This window comes from Grus americana, chromosome Z, assembly GCF_028858705.1.
Source record: "Grus americana isolate bGruAme1 chromosome Z, bGruAme1.mat, whole genome shotgun sequence".
Lineage (NCBI taxonomy): Eukaryota > Metazoa > Chordata > Aves > Gruiformes > Gruidae > Grus > Grus americana.
The window spans coordinates 10,420,800-10,445,962 of NC_072891.1; the positions used below are offsets into that span (position 1 = coordinate 10,420,800).

At 52.6% G+C, this 25,163-nt stretch overlaps 2 protein-coding genes across 3 annotated transcripts; one reads left to right on the forward strand and one right to left on the reverse strand.

Annotated features, from left to right (window-relative positions):
- Window positions 1-4,412: 4,412 nt before the first annotated feature.
- Window positions 4,413-6,976, forward strand: LOC129199955 (myogenesis-regulating glycosidase-like). The gene has a single exon (XM_054811187.1). It carries the CDS (start codon window positions 4,662-4,664, stop codon window positions 6,756-6,758), a length of 2,097 nt encoding a protein of 698 aa, XP_054667162.1. The 5' UTR covers window positions 4,413-4,661; the 3' UTR covers window positions 6,759-6,976.
- A 4,384-nt stretch (window positions 6,977-11,360) lies between these two features.
- Window positions 11,361-24,803, reverse strand: LOC129199956 (myogenesis-regulating glycosidase-like). 2 transcript variants are annotated; one of them, XM_054811188.1, is made up of 2 exons: window positions 24,684-24,803; window positions 11,361-16,923 (listed from the first exon to the last, which is right to left on the reverse strand). In XM_054811188.1, exon 2 carries the CDS (start codon window positions 16,785-16,787, stop codon window positions 14,751-14,753), a length of 2,037 nt encoding a protein of 678 aa, XP_054667163.1. In that variant the 5' UTR covers window positions 16,788-16,923; window positions 24,684-24,803; the 3' UTR covers window positions 11,361-14,750. The 2 variants fall into 2 exon arrangements, with proteins under 2 accessions (XP_054667163.1, XP_054667164.1); XM_054811189.1 differs by lacking the exon at window positions 24,684-24,803 and adding an exon at window positions 22,023-22,901.
- Between the last annotated feature and the right edge of the window lie 360 nt (window positions 24,804-25,163).

Here is a 25,163-nt window from a genome sequence, read left to right on the forward strand (position 1 = left end):
TGAGAGGTTCACACAATGCTGTGGCTAATATCCTCTCTGCTTTGGGGCACAAGTGAGCTTTGATTTTTTTCTAGCTCTCAGGAGGAGCAGGATCATGCACTGCTGAATGGGAGGGACTCCAACCACATCCAGGGATGTTCCTACTTGCACCACATGGACAGTACAGCGTCCTTGGCAATGTCACCTCACCCTCTGCATCCATCACCCAGACACTTCCCCTTTGTGTTAAGCCTTGTTGGCTTTGTAGCTAATCTGTGGCAGCTCATGAGATAACCTTGGCTCTCCCTCACTCCCCCTCCTTGGCTGCAACGATAGCAGATACCTCTTTTCTCACGTCATCTATACATACAGAAAAAATGGTGAGCAAACCTCCCCTGGGCCCCTTTTAGCAATAAATCCCCATATGATGCCTGCGTGTGCCAGGCTGCTATGGGATATGAGGGCTGATGGGAACTGCTTTCTTCTTTGGGTGTGTTTTCTGTTAAAAAGGTCCCATTTGAAACAGTTTAAAAGGGCTCGGTAAATGATTAATCATTTCTTGCAGAGTTTGACAGGGCAATAGTTTGTTTATGACCATGACTTATAGCTACCTATGGCGCTTTCTGCTAGAACATGTCATATGCTTTCCCTACGAGCACCTGATAGTGACTCCTAAGTGTTTGATATCCTGTTATAAAAGGAATCTTAATATAGAAAACTATCCCTTTAAAGACAGAATTGTTTCCTGATGGGTTGTTTGATGAGTGATGTTCTCCCTGCACCAGCAGGCAGGTAAACACATTGGAAATGCAAAAGTCTGAGGATTCAGGTGTCATGTAGCTGGGACCTGGACTGAGGCCTGGCAAACTTGTGCCACATGTGCCAAGAGATCAGGAGGGTTGCTGGGGATAGATGTGGTCTGGAGGAGGCTCTGAGGGTAGGTGTACAAAGGGGTTTAGACGTGTAACTGCCCTTCGAGCTGGCTAACACACGTTTCATCACTTGAAATCCTTGCTTAACTCCCATTTAAGAGGGTCTAAAGTCCTGGCTCATTTTCTGCATGTCACGGTGCTGGGTATGTCAATGTTTAATCTATGCATGCAAAGGGCTGCTTAGAGGAGGAGGTGAGGAATCACAGCTCCTTTTGGAGGAAGGCCTGGGGAGACTGATGGGGCCAGACCTATACCAGATCGGCATCTGGTAAAACAGCCCAAATACAATACAACAATGCCTGCATCCCTGGGGCATCTGGCTTTTGGGCTGCTCTGGGAGCATTCAGCCCATCCTTGCTTGGAAGTAGTTCCACTTCACCTGGGTTAATTAAGCATTCACTGGAGCTGAGAGGTTTTGCAAGGACAAGTTAAATATTCACGTGGAGGAGACACTGCGATGCCATCACCCCACTGACAGAGCAAGGAAAAGGCTGGATCTGGGCTCTGTGTGACCAGTGTGCACCCCTTGGCAGCACTCCTTCTCATCACCCCCGGGGCAGTGTTCAGGCTGCTGGCTTGGCCAGTGGATGTTTAATGCTTTCATGAGACATAAGCCTTGAAGGACAGGAGTTTGCAGCTTCAGAGGCTCCCTTAGATCCTGGTGGGATCTATCCTGGGAATCCTGATTTCATCCTGCTCTGCCTCTACATGTGCCAGCAACTGCTCTTCCCACCGACCACCTACATCTCCCAGGTGGTACCTCTCCTCCGTGAAGCGCAGCAGGCCTGGGGTACCAAAACAGCATCCTGCCACATCATAGGAGGGACGAAAACCCAAAAGGCCCTGGGGACAGGACAGCTTGGCCCAGGAGCACTGACTCTCTTGTACACTATCTTTCTGCCACTGGTCTTCTGCCCGTGGGGAAACAGAGGGATTTAAAGCAATCCCAAGCACAACCACAGGCTGGGCAGAGAATGGATTAAGAGCAGCCTTGAAGAGAAGGACTTGGGGGTGTTGGTGGACAAGAAGGTCAACATGACCCTGCAATGTGCGCTTGCAGCCCAGAAAGCCAACCATATCCTGGGCTGCATCAAAAGCAGTGCGACCAGCAGGTCGAGGGAGGTGATCCTGCCCCTCTACTCTGCTCTTGTGAGACCCCACCTGGAGTACTGCGTCCAGCTCTGGGGGCCCCAGTACAGGAGAGACATGGAGCTGTTGGAGAGAGTCCAGAGGAGTCCACGAAGCTGATCAGAGGGCTGGAGCACCTCTCCTGTGAGGACAGGCTGAGAGAGTTGGGGTTGTTCAGCCTGGAGAAAAGAAGGCTCTGGGGGAGACCTAATTGTGGCTTTCCAGTACCTGAAGGGGCCTACAGGAAAGCTGGAGAGGGACTGTTTATCAGGGAGTGTAGTGACAGGACAAGGGGGAATGGGTTTAAGCTGAAGGAGGGTCGATTTAGATTAGATGTTAGAAAGAAATTCTTCACTGTGAGAGTGGTGAGGCACTGGAACAGGTCGCCCAGAGAGGTTGTGGAGGCCCCATCCCTGGAAGTGTTTAAGACCAGGCTGGATGAGGCTTTGGGGAATGTGGTCTAGTGGAGGGTGTCCCTGCCTGCAGCAGGGGCTTGGAACTAGGTGATCTTTAAGGTCCCTTCCAACCCAAACCATTCTATGATTCTATGATTCTATGAAAGCAATTGTCTGGGAGAGAAATCATTGCATTGAAAGCTGGGAAACTTCCCACACATCCTTTATTCTTGTAGGGATTCTGGAGTCCTGATGTTCCTCTGTGTTTTCGTTTTTTTTTAATATGTTGTTGTGTAATATATATATATAAAACAAAAGAAGCAGCAGAAGTCCTGAAAAACTTATTTCCCTCTCCCTTTCCCTTGTTTTTTCACCCTGGAAAGTGTTGGGGCTCATCTTAAAGGAGAATCCTGTCTCCAGGCTGACTGGGAAGGCAAAAAGAGGAAGAAAGAAGAGGATGAAAGCACTGAGGGCGGCAACCAAGGAATGACCCAGAACATCAAAACATCTTCAAAGCAAAGAGGTTGTTTTGCAAAAACATCAGGGTTTTGCTGGAAACCACCCAAGCTGGAGCTGCAAAGCTGTGTCAGGAGCCAGGCCAGCACCCAGAAGCCTGCCAGGTCTGAGCACTTTGGGGCTGGCAGAGTGCCCCAAGTACATGTGTAACACAACCTGGTCCCCAAAACCATCCCTGTCCCAGATAGCCATCTCTTTGGGACAGCAGCAACCTTCCTTCTCTCACCCCCTACCCCAGACAGGACTCCCTCAGGAAGGCTTTTATCCACTTGGGCTCTCTTTCACAGCAAAGCCTTGTTTGCCTTGAGAGCACATTACAGAAACTAACTGAGCGGCTCATTCGGGTGGTTGGGAGGCTGCTGCAATCGATCCCAAATGTGGTGACCTCTGGTATTTTTAATGGCTCCCTGGGCAGCTTATCATCTTTGTATACTTAGATCCTGATGTCATGGTGGTGCGAGTAAATACACCCAGCATGTATTGCCGGGCATGGCTCAGATGAGCAAGTTGATTCTTTCTCCTCCCCTCCATACAGGCTGCTCCTGCAAATTTTCATCCTGTCAGATCACACAGACCCTGGGATGGAGCCCAGTTGCACAGAGTGTGTTGCCTTGAGCCATCTGCCTTAGTTTCCCCCACCTCTCATTTTTGTTGGCAGTGGATGCTCTTTCAGATGCTGCAAGCTGCACTGCACTGGCTGCCTTGGTGATGTTTGCTGCAGCTGGGATGTGTGTTGTCTTGTGCATTTCTCACAAAAACAAGGTTTTAATGTAGTTCTGGTTTTGCAACAACTTCAGCTCAACAGTCCCATTCCCAAAGTCTGTGCCTAAATATCTTCCACCCTCACTGCACTTCAGCATCTCGCCTAGCATAAGCCTGCGAGTTGCAGAAACTGAATTAGGATAAAAAAATGGATGTGGATGCAGGGAAACATGCTCTTTTCTCCCCTGCCCAGGCAAGGGATGATGTCTCCTGGACAGGTAGTAGGGCAGGCAGCTGAAGGGTCTGCCCAGCCGTCCTGGAGCAGCACAGTGCTGGCTACAAAGTGTGGCATCCCTTTGTCCCTGCATCCCCGTGTGGCTCAGGGAAGGAGCAAAGTGCAGGGAGATAAAACATTGCTCACCAGCTGCATACCTAGGGGGTGGTGGGGAATGGCAGGCAGGGGCTGAACACTTCAGAGCAGCATTTCTTTGCCTGCATTTGATACAGAGAAGTTGTAGACAGGTGGTAAAATCCAGCAGGGTGTATAATTAATGTAAAAACAGATCAGCTTGTGATGTCCAGCTTGTACGTTCAGGTACCAGCCCCTTTCCCTGGCCCCATTCTACTCCCGGCTCTGGCCTGACTTTCATCCCCTTGCCCTTGCTCTGCAGGACACAGCGAAGCTGCAGCCAATGAACGGTCACAGGAATCCTGGCGCAGCCCTGCTCCAAAAAACTTCAGCGCAGCTGCCAGTGAACAGGCTGCCACCACACAAAGCAAAGCAAGCCAGAGCTGCAGGGCCAGGGAGGCTGCCGGGCTGCAAACGGGAGGAGAGGAGCAATGACTGTTATTAGGATTTAATTTTTTGTGTATGTTTTTAACCCTCTGTTTCATTAAATAACACTGCAGGCTTTGGAAAGAAGACTCTGACCACCTTCACGTAGCATCTTGGAATTTATGTCCACTGATTAGAAAAAAATTCAGCAGCAAATTTTCTAATCAAGGAGTCATGGACAGTCTGATTACCCACCGTGTGGGAAAACATGGAAATGCTAAAAAGAGGGATTCCAAAGAAACATGTTTGCCCGAGAACTTCACACCAGTGAAGCAGAAGCCCTCCAAGGAGCTGAGGCCCATGCTCGGAGCCATCTTGCTGGGCCTCATCCTCTTCATCGCCGCCGTGGTGGCCTGGTGCTACTACACGGTGTCCCTGCGGAAAGCTGAGCAGCTCAAGACGGAGCTGATGGACCTGCGGGCAGACGGCTTTGTCATCAGAAACCAGCACGGGGAGGTGGTCTTCCGTCTGGCCTTCCGCTCGGGCACCCTCGACCTGGAGTCATGCTCCAAGGAGGGCGAGATTTTGAGCTGCACACGGTCGGGTGGGGGGCCGCTCAACTTCTTCATCCAGACGGTGAAGCCCAAGGACACGGTGATGTGCTACCGTGTGCGCTGGGAGGAGCTGGCGGCCGGCCCGGCAGTGGAGCACACCATGTTCTGGGAGGACGCCCACTGGTACGGGGGCTCGGAGATGAGCACCCAGCACTGGCCCATCCGCCTGGCTGGCTACCAGGAGCCTGTACCCTACGTGACGAGTGACGTCTACTCCTTCCGTGACAGCTTTGGCGGCATCCTTGAGCGCTACTGGCTCTCCTCCAAGGCGGCGGCCATCAAGATCAACGACTCCGTGCCCTTCCACCTGGGCTTCAATGCCACCGAGCGCACCCTCTTCTTCCAGGCTCGCTACAAGGACTCACCCTACAAGCCCCCACCGGGGCAGCAGCCCTTCCCTGAGCTCAGCTACCGGGTCTGTGTGGGCTCCGACGTCACCTCCATCCACAAGTACATGGTGCGCAGGTACTTCAACAAGCCCTCCAAGATCCCTGCTGAGAATGCCTTCCGATACCCCATCTGGTCCACCTGGGCTCTTTACAAGAACAATATCGACCAGGATAAAGTTCTGCATTTTGCAAGAAACATTAAGAAGTACCATTTTAACTGCAGCCACATTGAAATCGATGACATGTACACACAAGCCTATGGGGACTTTGACTTTGACCCTGTCAAGTTTCCCAACGTGACAGAGATGTTTGCAAAACTGAGGGAGGATGGGTTTAAGGTCACCTTATGGATTCATCCCTTCATACACAGAGATTCTTCCAATTTTGGGGTGGGAATTGAGCGTCAGCTGTTCATCAAGGAGCCGTCGGGGCGGCTGCCAGCCATGGTGGAGTGGTGGAATGGCATCGGGGCCATCCTGGACTTCACCAACCCGGCAGCCCGGGACTGGTTCCAGAGCCACCTGCGCCAGCTCCGACACAAGTACGGCATCTCCTCCTTCAAGTTTGACGCGGGTGAGACCAGCTACCTGCCCAAGCAGTTCAGCACCTTCCGCCCACTCTCAGACCCCAGCATCTGGTCACGGCGCTACACGGAGATGGCCATCCCCTTCTACGAGCTGGCTGAGGTGCGAGTGGGCTACCAGTCACAGAACATCTCCTGCTTCTTCCGCATCATTGACCGCGACTCCGTCTGGGGCTACGAGCTCGGCCTCAAGTCCCTTATCCCCACTGTGCTCACTATCAGCATGCTGGGGTACCCATTTATACTGCCGGATATGATTGGAGGAAACTTCCTCCCCAACAAGACAGATGGTGCGGTGGAGATCCCCGACCGAGAACTGTACGTGCGGTGGCTGGAGCTGTCGGCCTTCATGCCCTCCATGCAGTTCTCCATTCCGCCCTGGCTCTATGACAAGGAGGTGGTGGAGATTGCGCAGAAATTCACAGAGCTCCATGAGTCGCTGGTGGCCCCGCTGCTGCTAGAGCTGGCCGGGGAGGTCACGGACACGGGTGACCCCATCATCCGTCCTATCTGGTGGATCTCGCCCCGTGATGAAGCCACTCACAAGATTGACTCCCAGTTCCTCATTGGTGATACCCTCATGGTGGCCCCCGTCCTGGAGATGGGCAAGCAGGAGCGCGACGTCTACCTGCCAGCGGGCAAGTGGCGCAGCTACAAGGGAGAGTTGTTTGAGAAGACCCCAGTGCTGCTCACAGACTATCCCGTTGACCTGGATGAAGTCGCTTATTTTCTCTGGGTTTTGTAACAGGCTCCTCCATTAGCTATGCAATAGTCTCAGGGATTAATGAAGCAATTACTATTGACCTGGGAATTTTAGTAGTTTTTAAAGTAGAAATACTTCAGTATGAAATCTGAAGAAAACACTGTGACCTCCATTTTGTGTGGCAAGTGCTGTAGAATAACTTATTAAAATTTATTGGATGGCTGTCTGTTATTAAGTATGACAAATACAACTTACAGAAACACAGTGTCTGCTTGTAATCTTTCCCCAGCAAGAAATGCCATGCATGCTTCTGGTTTTTAAAGGAAATTGCATGGACTCCTTTGTTACCCAGTTTCAGAGCTGATCCTTTGACATAGGTATAATTTCATTTACTTAGTGAAGGAGGCAGCTGTAGTAGAGTACTTTTTTTATAGAAAGCAGTCTGTGATTATCCTGAAGAGGAAGGCACACAATTTTCAGCCTGCACATCAGATGGGTGCTGATGCAGGAGCAAGGGGAGTTTGCATTTCCACAGCCTGAGCTATCTGAACAAGCAGAAAGAAGCTATAGCACTTGCTAATGCTGTGGCAACCATTTCTCCCCTTTTACTAGATGAACTTATTGAGAACTATGTTCGTGGTGTGAATTTAGTCAAGCCTGTAAACATGTGGTGGTATCTCATGGCAGTCGAGATTAAAACCTAACACCAAGTCATGCATGGGTTAGGACTGAATAGGTTCCATATGTCTTTTGGGACCACATTTAGAGCCAAAGGGTGCAATCTGTCAGGTCCCAGGAGAGGACTTGGCCATCTTCCTCCTGAGAAAACTCAGGCAATTAACAAACCAGCCCAAGTGCCTTCCTGCCTCACTTTTCCCATGGAAAATGTTCTCCACTGCCACCAGCTGTGTTGATGGAGATCCCTGTCCATGAGCCAGCATCCTTCACCATGGAGGTGACGACTTCTGGGTGAAGGTGTCTCAACAACACCTGCAGGCTTGGGGTAGGCAGGCTGGCTGTGAAATACTCTCCTTTCTTGGTCCAATCTTCCCTGTTTTTGAGCAAAGAGAAGTTTCAAGGTGACATGATTGAGCAGTTTAAGAGAGTCCTGGTATCTCTGGACTGCAATACTCCTTCCCGAAGTGAGAGATTGATTGCTTCGCTGATCCCAGTGCACTGCTAGTAGGCACCTGGGAGGTAAAGCTGTGCATGGCCCCAAAGCAGGAGAAAGCTCCTTCCTTTAGGGGTTTTCCCCAGAGCTGGTCCATATAAAAAAGTAAACAGAGGCTGGAGAACATCACATTGACTCCAGATCTTGTTTGGTGCTCAGGTGAAGCAGTCCCAAAACCAGCTCACACCCCCGTCGCCCATCAGTGGGTTCGTTATGCCACAAGCACCTTGCATGGTCACATTGGTACAAGAGCAGTGCCAAGTGGGATGAGCCAGAACATCTAGATGTTCCTGAAAGCAGCTTGAGACACAGTAATGCTATTGCTGGTGTGGTGATGGCGAGGGAAGGGAGGGACACCCCCCCCTTTAACCTAAGTACGTGAAAGAGAAAACAATGCTCAGTCTGGCAGTGGTGTTCAGAATTAACAGACCATCTCTGGATCCTCACCATGGGCTTCCTCCCACTCCAGATAGTGGTTTCCACTGAGGTATCTCCCCCAAGGATAAGAAAGTGTTTCTGAATGCTTTCTCTATCAGCTGCTGCTCTGAAGCCCCCCAGGGGTCCCCGACAGATGGGCTTGGGGCAACAAGAGGGTCTCCAGCAAAATTCCTCTGGCTGCTGTTGCAGCAAGAAAAAAAGCTTTCTGAAAAGCTGGTGCCAACTGCACTGGGGAGAGATGGGAGAGCCAGGCTCCAGCCCCTTCATACCACACCTCTGCCCCTAGAATCAGAGTGCTCTGTATGCACACGCGTGGCTCTGCCACCCGCCTGTATCACAGGCTGGGGGAAAAAAAGTATCACTGAGACTTTCTGCAAATTCTGGGGATGATATGAGCTGCCTGGCCCCATTTGGCTGCACAAATCTCTCCCCCAAATCCCCATCCCTTTCCCATCTTTCCCCCAGTGCCTTTCCCAGCTGCCCAGCTGAGCTGCAGGGAGCCACAGGAGACCGGTGCTGGAGGCATCCTGCAAGCAGGTGGCACCATGGCCGCCTCTCCGCACCCTACTGCTGTGCCAGGGCTGTGTGCTGCCAGAGCGACATCTTGTTTGCCTTGCTAAGCTTCAGTCTTGGTTAGTTTTTTTCACTCCCAGTGCCAAGGAAGAGCTGTTTGCTGGAGGTGCTGGTGACATGGGACTCTTCCCCCCAGCATGTTGCTCACCCCAGGCTGCCTGTTTTGTGGAGGGAGAGTTTATTGCCCTTGATCTTTGATGACTGCTGAGCTAGAAACCACCCAGCCCTACTGACAAGAAATAGTAACAATAAAATAAATAAAACCCCCTGCATTTCTCCACTTGGCCTCTGGGATTTTGCATCAGCCCAGACCATCTTTATGGCTCTCCTGGTGTGAGGGATCTGCAGACTGGCAGCTCCCATCTGGCTTGGGACGAGCTGCAATTAAGGAGGTTGTTTTTTTCCTGCGTCTGCCAGCCTGGCTACGTGCTCGCAAGGACTCTGCTGCTGTCAGCTTGTCCTTTCACCATGGTCCTCTCCGGCCTTGGGCTCTGCCTGTCTGCCTGGTTTTTTCTTACTTTTAATAAAAGCTGTGATTTCAGGCAGGGATGGACACTCTCCCAGCCAGGATCTCACGGGTCAATTGCCACTGTTCTGCTGTCACCCATAGGCACCTCCTTGAGATCTGTTCTGAAATGAATTGGGCTTTTGCTGTAGCCCCACTGGGGTTTGGACTTTGCCACTAACACTCCTCCATTTGCTGTACACAGCCATGGACATGTTTTCAAGCACTGCCACTTAGCTGGGACGCAGCACAGAGCAGACCCCACTCACTGTCCCCATGTCCCCAGCGAGCCTCACACACCCTCCCTGCACACAGCACCAGCTTTTGGGAGGAGGCAAACCAAACCCAAACCCACCAGTTCCAGGGAGGACTCCTGCATTATTGAGGATTTGCTGCAAGGCTGCAAGTGCTGCAAGCCGCATACCTGTCCCCAGGTCTCCAGTCAGCATCAACTTCACCCTGCCATGTAAGCATCAGTCAAGTGTATGGGTGCCACCGGCACCCAAAGGAGAAGGCAAAGGAAAAGCATTGGGAAAATGTCTTTTATTGCAAAAGGAGCAAATTGAAGTCCCTCTCATTCATTGTGACCAGCAGGTCGAGGGAGGTGATCCTGCTCCTCTACTCCACTCTTGTGAGACCCCACCTGGAGTACTGTGTCCAGCTCTGGGGGCCCCAGCACAAGAAGGACATGGAGCTGTTGGAGAGAGTCCAGAGGAGGCCACGAAGCTGATCAGAGGGCTGGAGCACCTCTCCTGTGAGGACAGGCTGAGAGAGTTGGGGTTGTTCAGCCTGGAGAAGAGAAGGCTCTGGGGAGACCTAATTGCGGCTTTCCAGTACCTGAAGGGGCCTACAGGAAAGATGGTGAGGGACTGTTTATCAGGGAGTGTAGTGACAGGACAAGGGGGAATGGGTTTAAGCTGAAGGAGGGTCAATTTAGATTAGATGTTAGAAAGAAATTCTTCACTGTGAGGGTGGTGAGGTACTGGAACAGGTCGCCCAGAGAGGTTGTAGAGGCCCCATCCCTGGAAGTGTTTCAGACCAGGTTGGATGAGGCTTTGGGGAACGTGGTCTAGTGGAGGGTGTCCCTGCCCGCAGCAGGGGCTTGGAACTAGGTGATCTTTAAGGTCCCTTCCAACCCAAACCGTTCTGCGATTCTATGATTCCTCAAGCCAAGCTGCTTGTGTTGGCCAGTGCTAGTGACGCCTGGGTGGCACAAGGCAGGCTGTGGTTTGTACAGGAACAATGGAAAGGGCAGGAAAAACATCGTGTGGGGCAAAGGGGGTGGTGTGGGGCAAGGGAGGCTCCTAAATGACTTTCACATGCTCCATTTCTGGCACTCCCATAGCCACAAACATCTACTTCGTCCCCATCCTGGCTGTCAGCACCATCTGGAAAGGGGGACCCCAGGGTGGTTGGGACAGCCAGGGCCCAGATGGACCTTCTCAAGTGATGAGGAAGGCCAAGAGAAGGCTCCTCTTCTTCACTGCCTGCAACCAGTCCCAAAGCACATGTCTTCTGAGAGCAGCGTGGACCAGCCAACCCCCCAGAGTTGGTGTCAATGGGCCCTTTTCAGGTAGATGTCAGCAGAAATAGGGGTGTGATTGTCTGGTCCCCACTCCTGGAGGCAGTCACAACATGGGGGTTGACCTGGACATGGTCTTCTCCAGGCCAGCCCTAAGGCACAGCTATTCCCTTTGCTGTTGGAACCCAAGGGAGGGCGATCCATGATCTAGTGGGTCATCTCCATATGGCCGTCTCCTCCTACCACTGCAAACACAAAAGTAGGGTGGCTGCCAGCTCCTCTCTTTAAAACATACGTCAAAGCTGCAGGCTGCAAGCTTTAAATAAACCAACAATCTCAAGTCTGATTTCAGAGAAGTCTAGGGTGAAAAAAGCCCCAAATCTTCCTGAACCACCAGCCCCATATACTTGGTACAGATGGACATAATTAAACTTCTTTTTGTTTTCCAAAATTTTATATCAATCAAGGCAATTCATGTTACAGTTCTGTCTTCATAACAATTAAGAATTAGAAAAGTGGTTAAAAACAAACCCACCAGCATTACAGTCCAACGTAGGACGGCATGTGCAAACACAAGCATCAGAAAACCCGATATACGACAGTGCAAGCTTCAAAATTCAATCACACGGGCATCACATCGACCTGCTGCTCAGCCATGGTCTGTTCTGGCCTGGGGTGGAAAAGGCTGAATCCAACTCCCAAACCTGTTTCAGGGCTTTTCCTTGGCTGAGTCAAACTAAACCCTGCTTTGGCCAGTGACCCATGGTATAAATCAGATAAATCTCCCTAGTAGTGTTCCCAAGGTGTCTGAGCACATAGTGCTTGTGGTCTGCGAGGTCCTAGAGGTCCTCAAGTCCTGCAGCACTGCAGCATAGTGTTAGAAATAGTGTTTTTTGGTAAAAAATTGGACAGAAAGGGCACCAAGAAGCCTGTGAGACAGCCTGAGGCAGCACTGCTAAGCCTGTCCCCAGCATGCAGGGAAGGCTTGGTGCCATGGACCCACGGAAAGCCACCCATACGGACCTGCTCTTCAGCATCATCCCTTATGTCCTCCCAACAGCTTCACCTTTCTCCTAGCTGGAGCACTGAATAGCCACAGCCACTTATGCCCTAACTACCACATTTAGAAAAATAAGGGTACTCTATAATCTTACCCATTTATTCATAAATAAAAAGAAAATTAAAACTTTGATGATAAAATCCTTTCTTCTGAGGAGAGGAGAAGGACAATTGTGTGTCTGATGGAGAATTTCCTCCATGACCTTCCTGACAGTGCCCAAAACCACTGTGAGGAGATTGAAGGCACTCATCCAGCTGCTCCCATCATTTTAATAATGAGATACTAACATGAATGCTGCATTTCTCTTCATGTAGCCTCACCCCTTACTAGTGAGGGATGTGGTGAGTGGCACAGCAGACACAGGGGAGGAGAAGACATGCAACATCTCCTGGTCATGCTGGGATCCTTTCCATGAAGTCCTGTGCCGAGGATCCCACTTCTTCACTGGCAGCTGAGCCATGCAGCAACATCTCTTCCAACCAATGTCTCCCATGACAAGGAAGGACAAGTATTTCACAGGCAAAGGTTGAAAGGGAAGAGCTGGAGCCCTTTAAAGCATGGCCTTTATGCATTTCTGGGGCTGGAGAAACCCCCTCTGCACCCTGTCATCCTTGCAGGCTGTGGTCAGATTAATCTCCACCCTCCAGTCCAAGGGCCAAGTCCTGCCAGTGCCCTGATGACTGATGCTGGGGCTCCAGGATTAACTCCTTGCCAGAGGGTGTCTGTAACTTGTAACATAACCACTGTTTGCACTGGTGGCAGGGAACAAACTTGAGTCCTTCACAATTAAAAACCACAAGAAACCGGCTTTGGGACATGCTTGTGCTCCAGCTGGGCAGGGTCCTACAGGGCTCCCCTGCATCTTGTTTTGAGGCTGAAACACCAAATTATGCAGGGCAGATTCACATCTTAAGGGATGCTCCACAGAGTCCATCAAACTGGATTTCCTTACTTCCTTCCTAACTATAAATGCACTTCAGATTTTGCCCCCAAAAACTAGATTTCTACTCCTGGACTCCATCACAACCCCAGGTTTAGTGCATCTCCTTTTCTGCCTCCTACAAAGCCCAGTGGCAGGACAACCCTACCCAAAACACAGCACCATCTCCCCAGGTGGCAGACTCATGCCAGACCCACGCATAGCCCAGACACAATCCCATGAGACACCCAGCAGATGCTGAGCTCTCCTGGGCTGGCCGTAGACTGGGCAGGGTGCCCCAAACCTTCCCAGCCAACACAGTTCAGTTCTGCAGAGGCTCATTAAAAATTCAGGGCCTGAAACACGCTCCCAGCGAGGGCACAGCCAGGAGTGTCCTGCCCTGGGGAGAAGGGCTGCCAGACTTCATTCCTGTTTGCTCTGTCTCAGAGCAGAGATTGCCCATGGCTCTCTGTAAATGCATCTTCCCAGACAAAACCAAATGGGAAAGCTGGGAAAGAGGCATCTCTGCAGCTCTCTCTTGGCTGCCAGGGACTTGGGGTGCAGGACCATGTCACCCCATGTCCCCTCCAGAAGCCTCTGACAGCAACTCCACCTCCAGCACCACAAATGCTGCCTGACAAAGGCCCCTAATTCTCCCAGGGAGAGAAGAGGGTTGCTTCAGAAAAACCTTCAAGAAATCATCACGTCTAACTGCAACCTGAGACAGAGATGGGTATTAGCTTAATTTCATGGTAGATGAGAACATTTCTGCGGGTGCAGCGAGAACACCCGCTGGCACAGACCCATCAGTGCAAAAGCCGGTGTTTTCCACCCACCGGCAAGCCGGCTAGCAGCAAACGTCACCGTCAATCCAAGACACGTGCCGCTCGCGGGAACCTTCTGTTCCCGGGGAAGCACTGCACGTACTTTTTGAGAACTGCTTTGCTCGAGGCAGTCCTTCTGCCAGCAGCAAACCTGAAAGGTCATCTGTCCTTGAAAACCAAAAGGGATGGTATGAGCAGGATAATCATGTAATGAAGAGGGGCCATAAATGCTTTAAAAAGACTAATGGGGCATGCTGCTATGGACAGCACTGCTCTAGGAAAGGCAATGTTGACACCCAAGGCAAAACAAACAGGCAAGTGCCTTGCAGTGGGTGTTAAATGGGTGAGGAGGTGGGATGCAGATGCCCCAGCAAGCGATATGCAGCCCATACAGTTAAAATATCTGGACATTACTTGAGTAAACTGGCCTGCCTGGTACCCGGGAAAGCAGGAGCATGGGGCACCTCTTAGTCCAGTGCCACACTAGAACAAAGGGGGGAAAAACATATATGGATATATATGTATCTCTAGTTTGTTGTCTGCTCTTAAAAAAGTCCTTTTAAATATATTTACCATCTTATAAAACTTAAGGCAGGCTGTGCTGTAGCAACCCTCCCACATCACACACCCCCATGCCCAGTGCTGGGTGCTCCCACGAGACCAGAAATGCTCCCACGAGACCAGAAATTCTCCCACTGGCACTAACCAACGTCCACTTCTTGAAATCCTTGGGCACTGAAAAGCTATTGGGTTTACTATGTGTCTGCAGACAGAGTGATAACTTCTTCCTCAACTATACAGACAAAATTCTGCCTACCATAACCCAACTGGAGTCTCTCACCTGCCCCAAATTAAAAAAAGAGATCACAGCCCCCAGTTAAAAAAAATTACCCCAAGTACAGTGATGTCTATTTAATTCCCTTCCTCAACCCCAGTCTCAAACGAAATGTGCAATTAGAATTACTATTTGTTACATAGTCCTAAGTAAGGCATGGTTATCCCAAAGCTGATGGAGGAGCCTGTTATGAAACCCAGAGAAAATAGGCGACTTCATCCAGGTCAACGGGATAGTCTGTGAGCAGCACTGGGGTCTTCTCAAACAACTCTCCCTTGTAGCTGCGCCACTTGCCCGCTGGCAGGTAGACATCGCGCTCCTGCTTGCCCATCTCCAGGACGGGGGCCACCATGAGGGTATCACCAATGAGGAACTGGGAGTCAATCTTGTGAGTGGCTTCATCACGGGGCGAGATCCACCAGATAGGACGGATGATGGGGTCACCCGTGTCCGTGACCTCCCCGGCCAGCTCTAGCAGCAGCGGGGCCACCAGCGACTCATGGAGCTCCGTGAATTTCTGCGCAATCTCCACCACCTCCTTGTCATAGAGCCAGGGCGGAATGGAGAACTGCATGGAGGGCATGAAGGCCGACAGCTCCAGCCACCGCACGTACAGTTCTCGGTCGGGGATCTCCACCGCACCATCTGTCTTGTTGGGGAAAAAATTCCCCCCGATCATGTCAGCAGATATGAAAGGGTACCCCAGCATGCTGATAGTGAGCACAGTGGGGATAAGGGACTTGAGGCCGAGCTCGTAGCCCCAGACGGAGTCGCGGTCAATGATGCGGAAGAAGCAGGAGATGTTCTGTGACTGGTAGCCCACTCGCACCTCAGCCAGCTCGTAGAAGGGGATGGCCATCTCCGTGTAGCGCCGTGACCAGATGCTGGGGTCTGAGAGTGGGCGGAAGGTGCTGAACTGCTTGGGCAGGTAGCTGGTCTCACCCGCGTCAAACTTGAAGGAGGAGATGCCGTACTTGTGTCGGAGCTGGCGCAGGTGGCTCTGGAACCAGTCCCGGGCTGCCGGGTTGGTGAAGTCCAGGATGGCCCCGATGCCATTCCACCACTCCACCATGGCTGGCAGCCGCCCCGACGGCTCCTTGATGAACAGCTGACGCTCAATTCCCACCCCAAAATTGGAGGAATTGTAGTTTATGAAAGGGTGAGTCCACAAGGTGACCTTAAACCCATCCTCCCTCAGTTTTGCAAACATCTCTGTCACGTTGGGAAACTTGACAGGGTCAAAGTCAAAGTCCCCATAGGCTTGTGTGTACATGTCATCGATTTCAATGTGGCTGCAGTTAAAATGGTATTTCTTGATTTTTTCAGCAAATCTCAAGAGTTTATCCTGGTCGATATTGTTCTTGTAGAGAGCCCAGGTGGACCAGATGGGGTATCGGAAGGCATTCTCAGCAGGGATCTTGGAGGGCTTGTTGAAGTACCTGCGCACCATGTACTTGTGGATGGAGGTGACGTCGGAGCCCACACAGACCCGGTAGCTGAGCTCAGGGAAGGGCTGCTGCCCCGGTGGGGGCTTGTAGGGCGAGTCCTTGTAGCGAGCCTGGAAGAAGAGGGTGCGCTCGGTGGCATTGAAGCCCAGGTGGAAGGGCACGGAGTCGTTAATCTTGATGGCCGCCGCCTTGGAGGAGAGCCAGTAGCGCTCAAGGATGCCGCCAAAGCTGTCACGGAAGGAGTAGACGTCACTCGTCACGTAGGGTACAGGCTCCTGGTAGCCAGCCAGGCGGATGGGCCAGTGCTGGGTGCTCATCTCCGAGCCCCCGTACCAGTGGGCGTCCTCCCAGAACATGGTGTGCTCCACTGCCGGGCCGGCCGCCAGCTCCTCCCAGCGCACACGGTAGCACATCACCGTGTCCTTGGGCTTCACCGTCTGGATGAAGAAGTTGAGCGGCCCCCCACCCGACCGTGTGCAGCTCAAAATCTCGCCCTCCTTGGAGCATGACTCCAGGTCGAGGGTGCCCGAGCGGAAGGCCAGACGGAAGACCACCTCCCCGTGCTGGTTTCTGATGACAAAGCCGTCTGCCCGCAGGTCCATCAGCTCCGTCTTGAGCCGCTCAGCTTTCCGCAGGGACACTGTGTAGTAGCACCAGGCCACCACAGCAGCGATGAAGAGGATGAGGCCCAGCAAGATGGCCCCGAGCATGGGCCTCAGCTCCTTGGAGGGCTTCTGCTTCACTGGCGTGAAGTTCTCAGGCAGGAAGGTGTACATGGCACTCCGTTTCCTTTAGAACTTTTTGCAGGGATTGGTAAGGAAGATCTCTTTGCATCAAGTTTCGGGCTCTCAGGAGAAGAGAATGGACTGTTAGGAGAGCTCCTACCTCCGCTGAGTCCCAGAGCACCTGTCTCTGAAAAAGAAGGGGATATAAATAGTCTCAGAAGAACCTCTGAATCAAGGGATGGCTTGTCATCCATTTGCCGTCTCAATTTCAGCAGCTCCCCATAGCCCCCCACTGCCGGGCTGTGCCATGCCAGGTGCTGTATGCTGAGGACCAGACACCATCTCCAATTACCCTGGGCAGACAACATGCATAGAGAACAACCCCAGAGCAATAAGGAACAAATCATTGCCATAATTTTTTTTTTTTTTGGGGGGGTAAGAGTTTCAGTGAGGCACGAGCGGAGACTGAGAGGGGATAGGAAGAGGCTGAGCAGGAGCTAGATCAGCGCACTGACAGCATCTTTAAGGGACAGGGCTAAAAGCCATAAAAGACACCACGTAATGAATTCCAGGCGGCCACTCCTAATTTTAATCAAACTGCCTCCCTGACAGCTTTAACTCAGCTCATCCGCAGCCCCGTCCCCTCCCCATCCCCAGCATGCCCTCTCTGCTCCAGCCAGGTGATGCTTTGCAGCAAAGGTGGGTAAATCCCTGCTTCTCTGCAGCTCCTGGATGGCCAAATAGGGCTGGGGTACCGGTGGCTCATGGCTGGTTTTGGGGGGAGCATGTAGAGGGTGTGTTGTGCAGCAAAGCATGGCTGCAGGAGGTACCATGCCAGCAGCCCCAAGCAGGAGGAGAGCGGCTTGCTCCTGCCATGCATGCAGATCCCTACAATGGCTCTGGGTAGGAGAAAAGCTAATTTTGTTGGGAGCAAGCAGTGCAGGACCTCCAAAGGGCTCTTTCTCCCTCCAGCATGGCTCTGGGCTGTGTCTCAGCTCCAGCCTGCTCCCCTCTGCGTGGCCCCAGGGAAGCGGGCTGTGCCAAGAGCCTAATGGCTTTTCCTTGGCCGCGGGCTGGCTGGGCTCAGCCAAGCACAGCGCTGGGGATCCAGAGGGAAAAAGTAAAGTAAGGACACGGGACAGTGAGAAACAAACCTGGCCGCAGAAGGAGCAGAGGAAGGAGAGGAGCTGCAGAGCCGCAGACCAGCTGGTGGGTACCTGCCTAGCGCCAGCAAACACTGGCACACCTCCTCCCCAAGCCCTGGGGCTGTAAGCCTGCCGGCTCTGGGGAAAACTGGAGGAAAAAACCCCTCTTTTGGGGCACAAATGAAGCTGGTTGCAGCTACTCCCTCTAAAGGGGTTGGTTTCTTTTTTTTTAAAAAAAAGGAAGAAAAAGATTGAACATGAAATACCAAACCCTCTCCCTGCCACATGCATGACAAGCTGGAGCACATTTTCCTCTGTACCTCGAACAGACCTTTTTCCCCAAAAAAGGACAAGTAAAGCAGAAAGAGATCCTGAGCATTACCTAAACCCTGCTGCTCTACTACAGGGATGCCCAGGTGTAAACCTGGAGCGGCATCTGTGCACAGGCTCAACAAAGCATACAGCATTTTATATTTATCTTGAAGCATGTATTGGGCCAGATCTTGCAGCTGGGAGAACTTTTTTGTTGCTGGATGGGTCATTTTAACCTTTCCCTGGTGGCCGGTAACTTTCTAGGCTGCCAGTTGCTTTAAATGGGATTACAGAGGCATTAGGAAGCGATTAGCCTGAAGAGGCGATAGGTTTAGCTAAACGACTTGTCCCACGGCCAAATCCCACAGAGCACTCACTCGCTGCCGGGGGAGCTCTGGCATGGGATGAGGGCAGCTCCAACCATCCCAACTGTGTCAGCCAGGGCTGGATCCTGCCCCCCAGGAGGGGAATGGGGCCCTCACCCACCAACACGTGTGATGCAAGGGCAGCTGAGCCCAGCAAAAATTGGGTGGTAAAGGCAGGGAGGAGACGGTGGGAGGATGCCGTGTTTGAGCCAGCAGTGAGCCCTCATGGCCAAGAAGAGCAATGGCATCCCGGGGTGCATTAAGAAGACCATGGCCAGCAGGTCCAGGGAGGTCCTCCTGCCCCTCTACTCTGCCCTGGTGAGGCCACATCTGGAATATTGTGTCCAGTTCTGGGCTCCCCAGTTCAAGACAGATAGGGAACTACTGGAGAGAGTCCAGCAGAGGGGTACAGAGGTGATGAGGGGACTGGAGCATCTCTCGTATGAGGGAAGACTGAGAGAGCTGGGGCTGTCTCGTCTGGAGAAGACTGAGAGGGGATCTCATCAACACTTATAAATATCTAAAGGGTGGGTGTCAAGAGGATGGGGCCAGACTCTTCTCAGTGGTGCCCAGTGACAGGACAAAGGGCAATGGGCACAAACTGGAACACAGGACGTTCCATCTGAACGTGAGGAAAAACTTCTTCACTCTGAGGGTGACAGAGCACTGGGACAGGCTGCCCAGAGAGCTTGTGGAGTCTCCTTCTCTGGACAGATGCAAAACCCGCCTGGACACAATCCTGTGCAGCCTGCTCTAGGTGATCCTGCTTTAGCAGGGGGTTGGACTAGATGATCTCCAGAGCTCCTTTCCAACCCCTACCAATCTGTGAATCTGTGTTTGGAAAACCTTCATACCCTCTATCAACCTCTCCTTGGCTTTAGGGTGAAACAGAAGCAGTGCAGGATTGTACCAGGGATGGAGGGAAGGAATGTTTGCAGAAGGGTCTCAGCCAAAACCAGCACAGTGAGCGAAGCCACAAGTGGTAGGATGCTTTTGGAAATACAGATGGGTATGCTGAGTCCAAATGAGCTCGCCTCCTCTCAGGACTGGGAATTTTTGGGATGCCGGAGAGGGAGATGCAAATACCTGTCACTACCAGAGGCACACTTGTGTCTCATGTGTGCCTTATCTGGGTACTGCAAAGCTCAAGGAGGGGGGGAAATAAAATGCAGCCTCCACTGAGCAGGACTTGCAAATTATAACGGAAAAGAACTTTTTGAAGTTTTCATGTTTTCTGGAAAAAAGAGAGGAAATAAATTGGGTCTTCTTTCCCAGTTCTCATTTAGGGTTTTAAGCCCAAGAAATGGCCAATACTGCTGCTGCAGGGACAGACACCTCCTCACTCCATGTAAAACTGACAGCAGCTCCCAGGGCTTTAGGGAGTTTCTGGATTTTCATCTCCCTTTCAGGAGGCAAGTTTATTATTTATGAACTACTTTGAAGCTGCTCTATTTTTAGGCTGTTTCTTTCCTTTCCCCCCATGGGCTGGAAGTCATGACATACATGAAGGAGCCGTCACTGCCGCTGCCAGTAGAGAAATAATGTGGCTTTTAAGAAGGGTTTTGCAGCCTTTTGTGGCCATTGGACACTGATCTGGCTCAGAAGGATGTGCAAGCCAGGTGTCTGAGCTAGTGAATTTAATCCTGCTCTGGTCACTCTGGATGGGTCAGGATCAAACCCCTGTGGCTGCCCTGGGCTGATGGACACCACCCACTCAGGTACCACTCCAACAAAGACGCTGAGAAGGGTGTTTGCAGGCATTGACCAGAGCACCAATGGGCCAGGGTTTCTAAAAACAGGAAGTCTCCAAAAAACAGGATCTTGCTCTGTGCCCGTCTGGCCCCTCTAGTTTTTTGCCTTTTTAACAAAATGTACGTTCTCCAGTTGGTGATTTGGCTCCGTCCCAGACGAAAGCTAAGTCTCACCAGCTCCCCGGAGACGCTTGCCACCTCACACTCGCAAGCTGCAGCCCGCAGAGGTGCCTGCTCAGGCAAAGCCTGTTTCAACATTTTTTTTGGAATGCAAAGTTGTTATTTTGCTCCAAGATGACATTGTGGTGACCTTTAACTCCTCAAAAAAAAACAACAACAAAAAAAAAAAAACCCCAAACGGGAAGGGAGAGTGTCAAAGACAAACAGCACGTTCGCAGCTTGCTGCGCTGGAGCTTCCCAGCTGACCCAAAACAAAGCTTTTTCTTCCTGTTCTGTGGAAGCTGCAAGTTGTCTTGCCTCAACTCAAGATGAAAGCAAAACATCTGAGCAGGACACACTTTATGGAGTAAAAATAAAAATCCATCTTTTGACTGCTTCTATTTTTACCAACACCGCTGCTAACCACGGGGCTGTGAGACCCACAGCACCACTAACCCCAGTAATTTGGCAATTAGGACAGTTGTCTAAAGAGGGTCAATAACGTTTAACTGGTTCCTATCGCCCCAGCGGGGTCAGGTCTGAACCATGCTGGGGGACAAGCTCATGCCAGGGACACGCACCCATTTCCCACACCAGGATGCTGGGAAACCCTCCCCTCCAGTGCAAGGTGCTGCTGCCTCCTCCCCAAACATCTTGGCAGGAATCAAGCTAAGGAAACACAGCAGATTTCACCAGGAGGCATCTCCAATCCCATAAAAGAGCAGTGAATTAGGATGGCAAGTTAAGGGGGAAATTACTTGTCTGCAAAACAGCTGTGGGGGGCAAAAAAAGACTCCATGTGCCCATTCTGCAATCCCCCATGGGGGACCAGTCCTGCCAAAGGGACTTTGCAAACCTGAGAAGGGAGATGAGCAAACCTCTCCCAGGGGTTTAATCTGCTTTGGAGAGGTGTAAGCAGCACTGGAGATCTCTGGAGGGCTTTTTGGAGTCATAAAGGGTGAAATCACTGGTCCAGCTGCTTGCAATGATGGGAGCAGGTTGGGCAGGGAAGCACCTAGCAGTAGCGTCAGCTGCTCCCTGCACACCCTGCCCGCCCGCGCCCCCCCCCCCCCCCCCCAGATCAGAGGCACTGATACCTCCCCCAGACCTGCAGAGCCTCCCACAAGGGTCCCCCCCGAATACCACACCAGATCACACTGGGGCCCTGGGTTTATCCCCACGGTGCACAAGCCACGCCAGGGTGAATGTGGGGGGCACAGACCCCCAGCCCCTGAGCCAGGGCAGCGACTCTGCCTCAGCAGGACAGGGACAGCAGGGAGGACACGGTGCCTCCTTCCCAGGGCACCCCTGCCTTCACCGTCCCCACTGCGGTTGCAGCAGGGACTGACATGCTGCCTGGCCTCAGGGGCTCGGGGAAAGGCTGCGGTGGGGCAGCTCTGTGCACCTCCTGCAAAGGGACAGATGCTTCCTGTTGGGGCTGCTGCCTCTGTGGCAATACACGGCAGCAAATTCCCAGTAGCACACGGCTGTCAGATAAGGACAGCCCCAGCCAAGAGGGGCTCATCCCGTCAGGGGCACGGTGCCGGTACTTACCCATCCAGTACCTCCCGGGGATCCCTGCCTGCTGCCTGGCTCTGCCACAGATGGCTTTTTAAGCACATAAAATATAAGTGCTGCTATGTCTCCATGTCCCCAGCAGCTTCGTCCTCTCTTTATCGTGCGGTGGTGTTTTGGGGCTACGAGCTGGCTGCGCCCTGAGCAGCATGTGTCCGCGGGCAGGAGGAGGGGACCCAGTATGTCACCGGCGTGTTTTCTCAGGCACTGTGACGGATGCGTGAGCAGCCAACCCTCCGGCTGGGGTGTGCTGAGGCAGAGGCACTCAGCTAAGAGGCAGCTGCCGCAGGCATCGCAGCAGCGCAAAGGGTGCTCCCGGAGTCGCGGGATTTGGGCTGGCATCTCGCCTCCCTGTCAGATGAGTGGGAAGGGCCGGTGAAGGCTCGTCCCCTCCTGTGTTCTCAGGCTCTCCAGAATCAGAAAGCAAAATAAAAACCAACCCAGGGTTTGGGGTTTTTTTCTTTCCCAAGTCTGGTGATTTTAAGCAGAGTCATGATTCAGTAGAGTAATGAGGCTGCCTTGAGGGAAAAGAAATAAGGAGCCCTGCTGCTGCTGGCTGGTTTGTAAGCCAGGATTAAACAGCACCAGGAACCTAGAGGATAAACCCCAAATCCAAGGAGGCCACATGAATAGAGCTCATCTGCAAAGTGCAGACGCGCTGCCAGTACCTTGCTCCATCTGCAAGACGTGACAGGAGATCCGAAGCTGCAGCATTAGCTGTGCCCAGCCTTTAATACTTTCACCTATATTGTAGGAATCATCACTTTACAGCCCAGTTACGCCCCTTAAAGCTGCCAGTGTCAGCTGATGCTCCAAACCCATTTAGACATCTTGTCCAATGCCTGACAATGAATACAAAAAAAGCCACTGGGAGTCAATTCTGGCATCAAATGACTTAATATTTAACACCCCTGACAATTCCCCCTTTACAACGTTGTCTTTCTTTGTTCTTCACTCTGCGCTAATTAGCATGATGAAGTTTTGATGCGCTGGGTTTTCACTTTAACCCTGCACACTGCTTACGGTGCTGCGGGCTCATGACTAAACCATGACCGAGAGCTCTTGCTTTTCTCTGCCTGGAGGCACATCACGGCACCTGAATTTGTCTGAGCTGCAAAGATTTGTGGAGCCTTTAAAACAAAGTGAGCTCTCCTGGTACACTCAGTATCAAAGTGCATTGCACGTGTTGAAGAGAAAGCTCTGGTGCCTTCCCTTTGAGGACATCTCTGTGACATCTGGAGATGTCCTATAGCCCCTGGAGGAGCAGGAGGCGGTCTGGCCCTGAGGCCATCGTCCATGGGGTAACACAGAGCCCAGCAGCCAGCTCCTTAGCACCTGTGGGGCCAGCAGCTCTTGGAGAGGCATCCACTAAAACCACCCTGCTCATGCCTGATGGTGGTGAAAGCAAAACACCAAATACAAGGAGTTCCATGTGGTAGCAGGCCAGGATGATAGAAATCTCTGCCCAAAAAAGAAACAACAGCAATAACTGCAATAGTTTCATCGTTCCCACCGAAGGAGCCAGCAGCAGCATGGACATTGCCCAGCAGGGCTGGTCCTGTGGGCAGGTCTATGAAACCCTGGTGCGAGGCATCAGTCCGCTATTAGTTTATTTCATTTGCCATATGTGTCATGTAAGACACACAGCTATAAAGATTTTGGTGTCTTTGCCACCGTCCTTTGGTTCCCCAGCCCAATTCCTGCTGGTACAAGATGTGCTTCATCTACCACCTTATCACTCCAATAGCCTCTCTCCCCAGTGCTCTCTCGGGCGTTAATCTCACTCCTGCTCATTTTCATCCTCCAAGACAAACCATCCCACTGCAGGACTCGGTGCCCCATTTTGCCCCTCTAGATCCTTTCTTAGAAGAGCCCATTCAGTGCTTTGGGAGCACTCAGCATTTCGGATGCTGAGGCAGGCTGAAACCTGAGCCCACCCCAACATCCAAGCACTACAACGCGATATGGAGAAGAAATGGAAACCTAAGCACATCCCTCTTGCATGGCCCCTGCAATTTTCCAGACATTGAATCACCATGAAACTCCAGGTGCTGGCAGGTCCAGAGAGTGGTGGATGGCTTATGGAGCTGGGTTGGCGACTCAGGACCATGAATTTCCATCTGTACCCAATAGCCAATGATGCTGGACAACCCTGGGCCAAAAGCAATCATCCATCCCTTGCTCCCTGGCAGCTCTTCCATGTGCAGATCCAGTCATGCAGACACAGCCCCCTGACCTCACCTCCCACCAGGCTGTGTGAGTGTCTGCTGCGCTGGGCACTTGCCCTTTGGGCATCACAAGTATCCCAAGAGGGAGAGGAAAAAGAGAAAGAAGGATTTGTGCTTTCTAAAACAGCTTTGGCTGCTGGTCGCCGCTGCTGACGCTTGCTGATGGAGGGGCTGTCACAGTAACCACTCCAAATCCAACCCAGCACATGCACTGCATAAACCAACTGCTTAAGTTTTCACAGCCAAACTTCTGTCTAGCAGCAAAAGTTGAAGCTGCACCTTGCCAGCAGAGCCGAGGACGTGTCTCCGGGCTCTGTCATCCCCCCCACGCCGGCGACCGCACACCCCAAACCTGCCCCGGGGGCTGCTGCATCCTTCCCCGGAGGGCAGCCCCGGGAGCCGGCAAACTTACCGGCGGCACCGGGCCATAGCTGAGCTCTACGGGACGCCGGGGACGGGGCGGAGAGGGGACCCCGGGCTGAGCGCACTGGGAGCGGGGCTGAGCGCAGCCTGCCGCCAGCAGCGGTTCCGGGGCTGGGCGCTCCCCGCTGCCCCGCCCCGGCCCGGCCCCCCCAGCCCGCCCCGCCGCGGCGCTCCCCGCTGGGAGATGTAGTTCGGCCCCAGCCCGCCCCCGCCGCGGCCGCCCCGGGGGTTGGAGCCGCTGAGGCTCACCGGGGGATGTTGTAGCCGCTGGGGCTGTGCCGGGGGGCACTTGGGTTTTGGCACTGGTGGGGCTGTACTGGGGTGCTCCGGGTGATCCAGCTGCTGGCAGACGGGGTTTACATCGGGGTTTCCCTGCCCCATGCGGAGTTCGGGTGCTGCTTGGGTTGGGCACGGCGCGGCAGCGGTGCTGCCCCACGGGGACGTGGAGCCCCAGGTGGCTCTGTGCTGG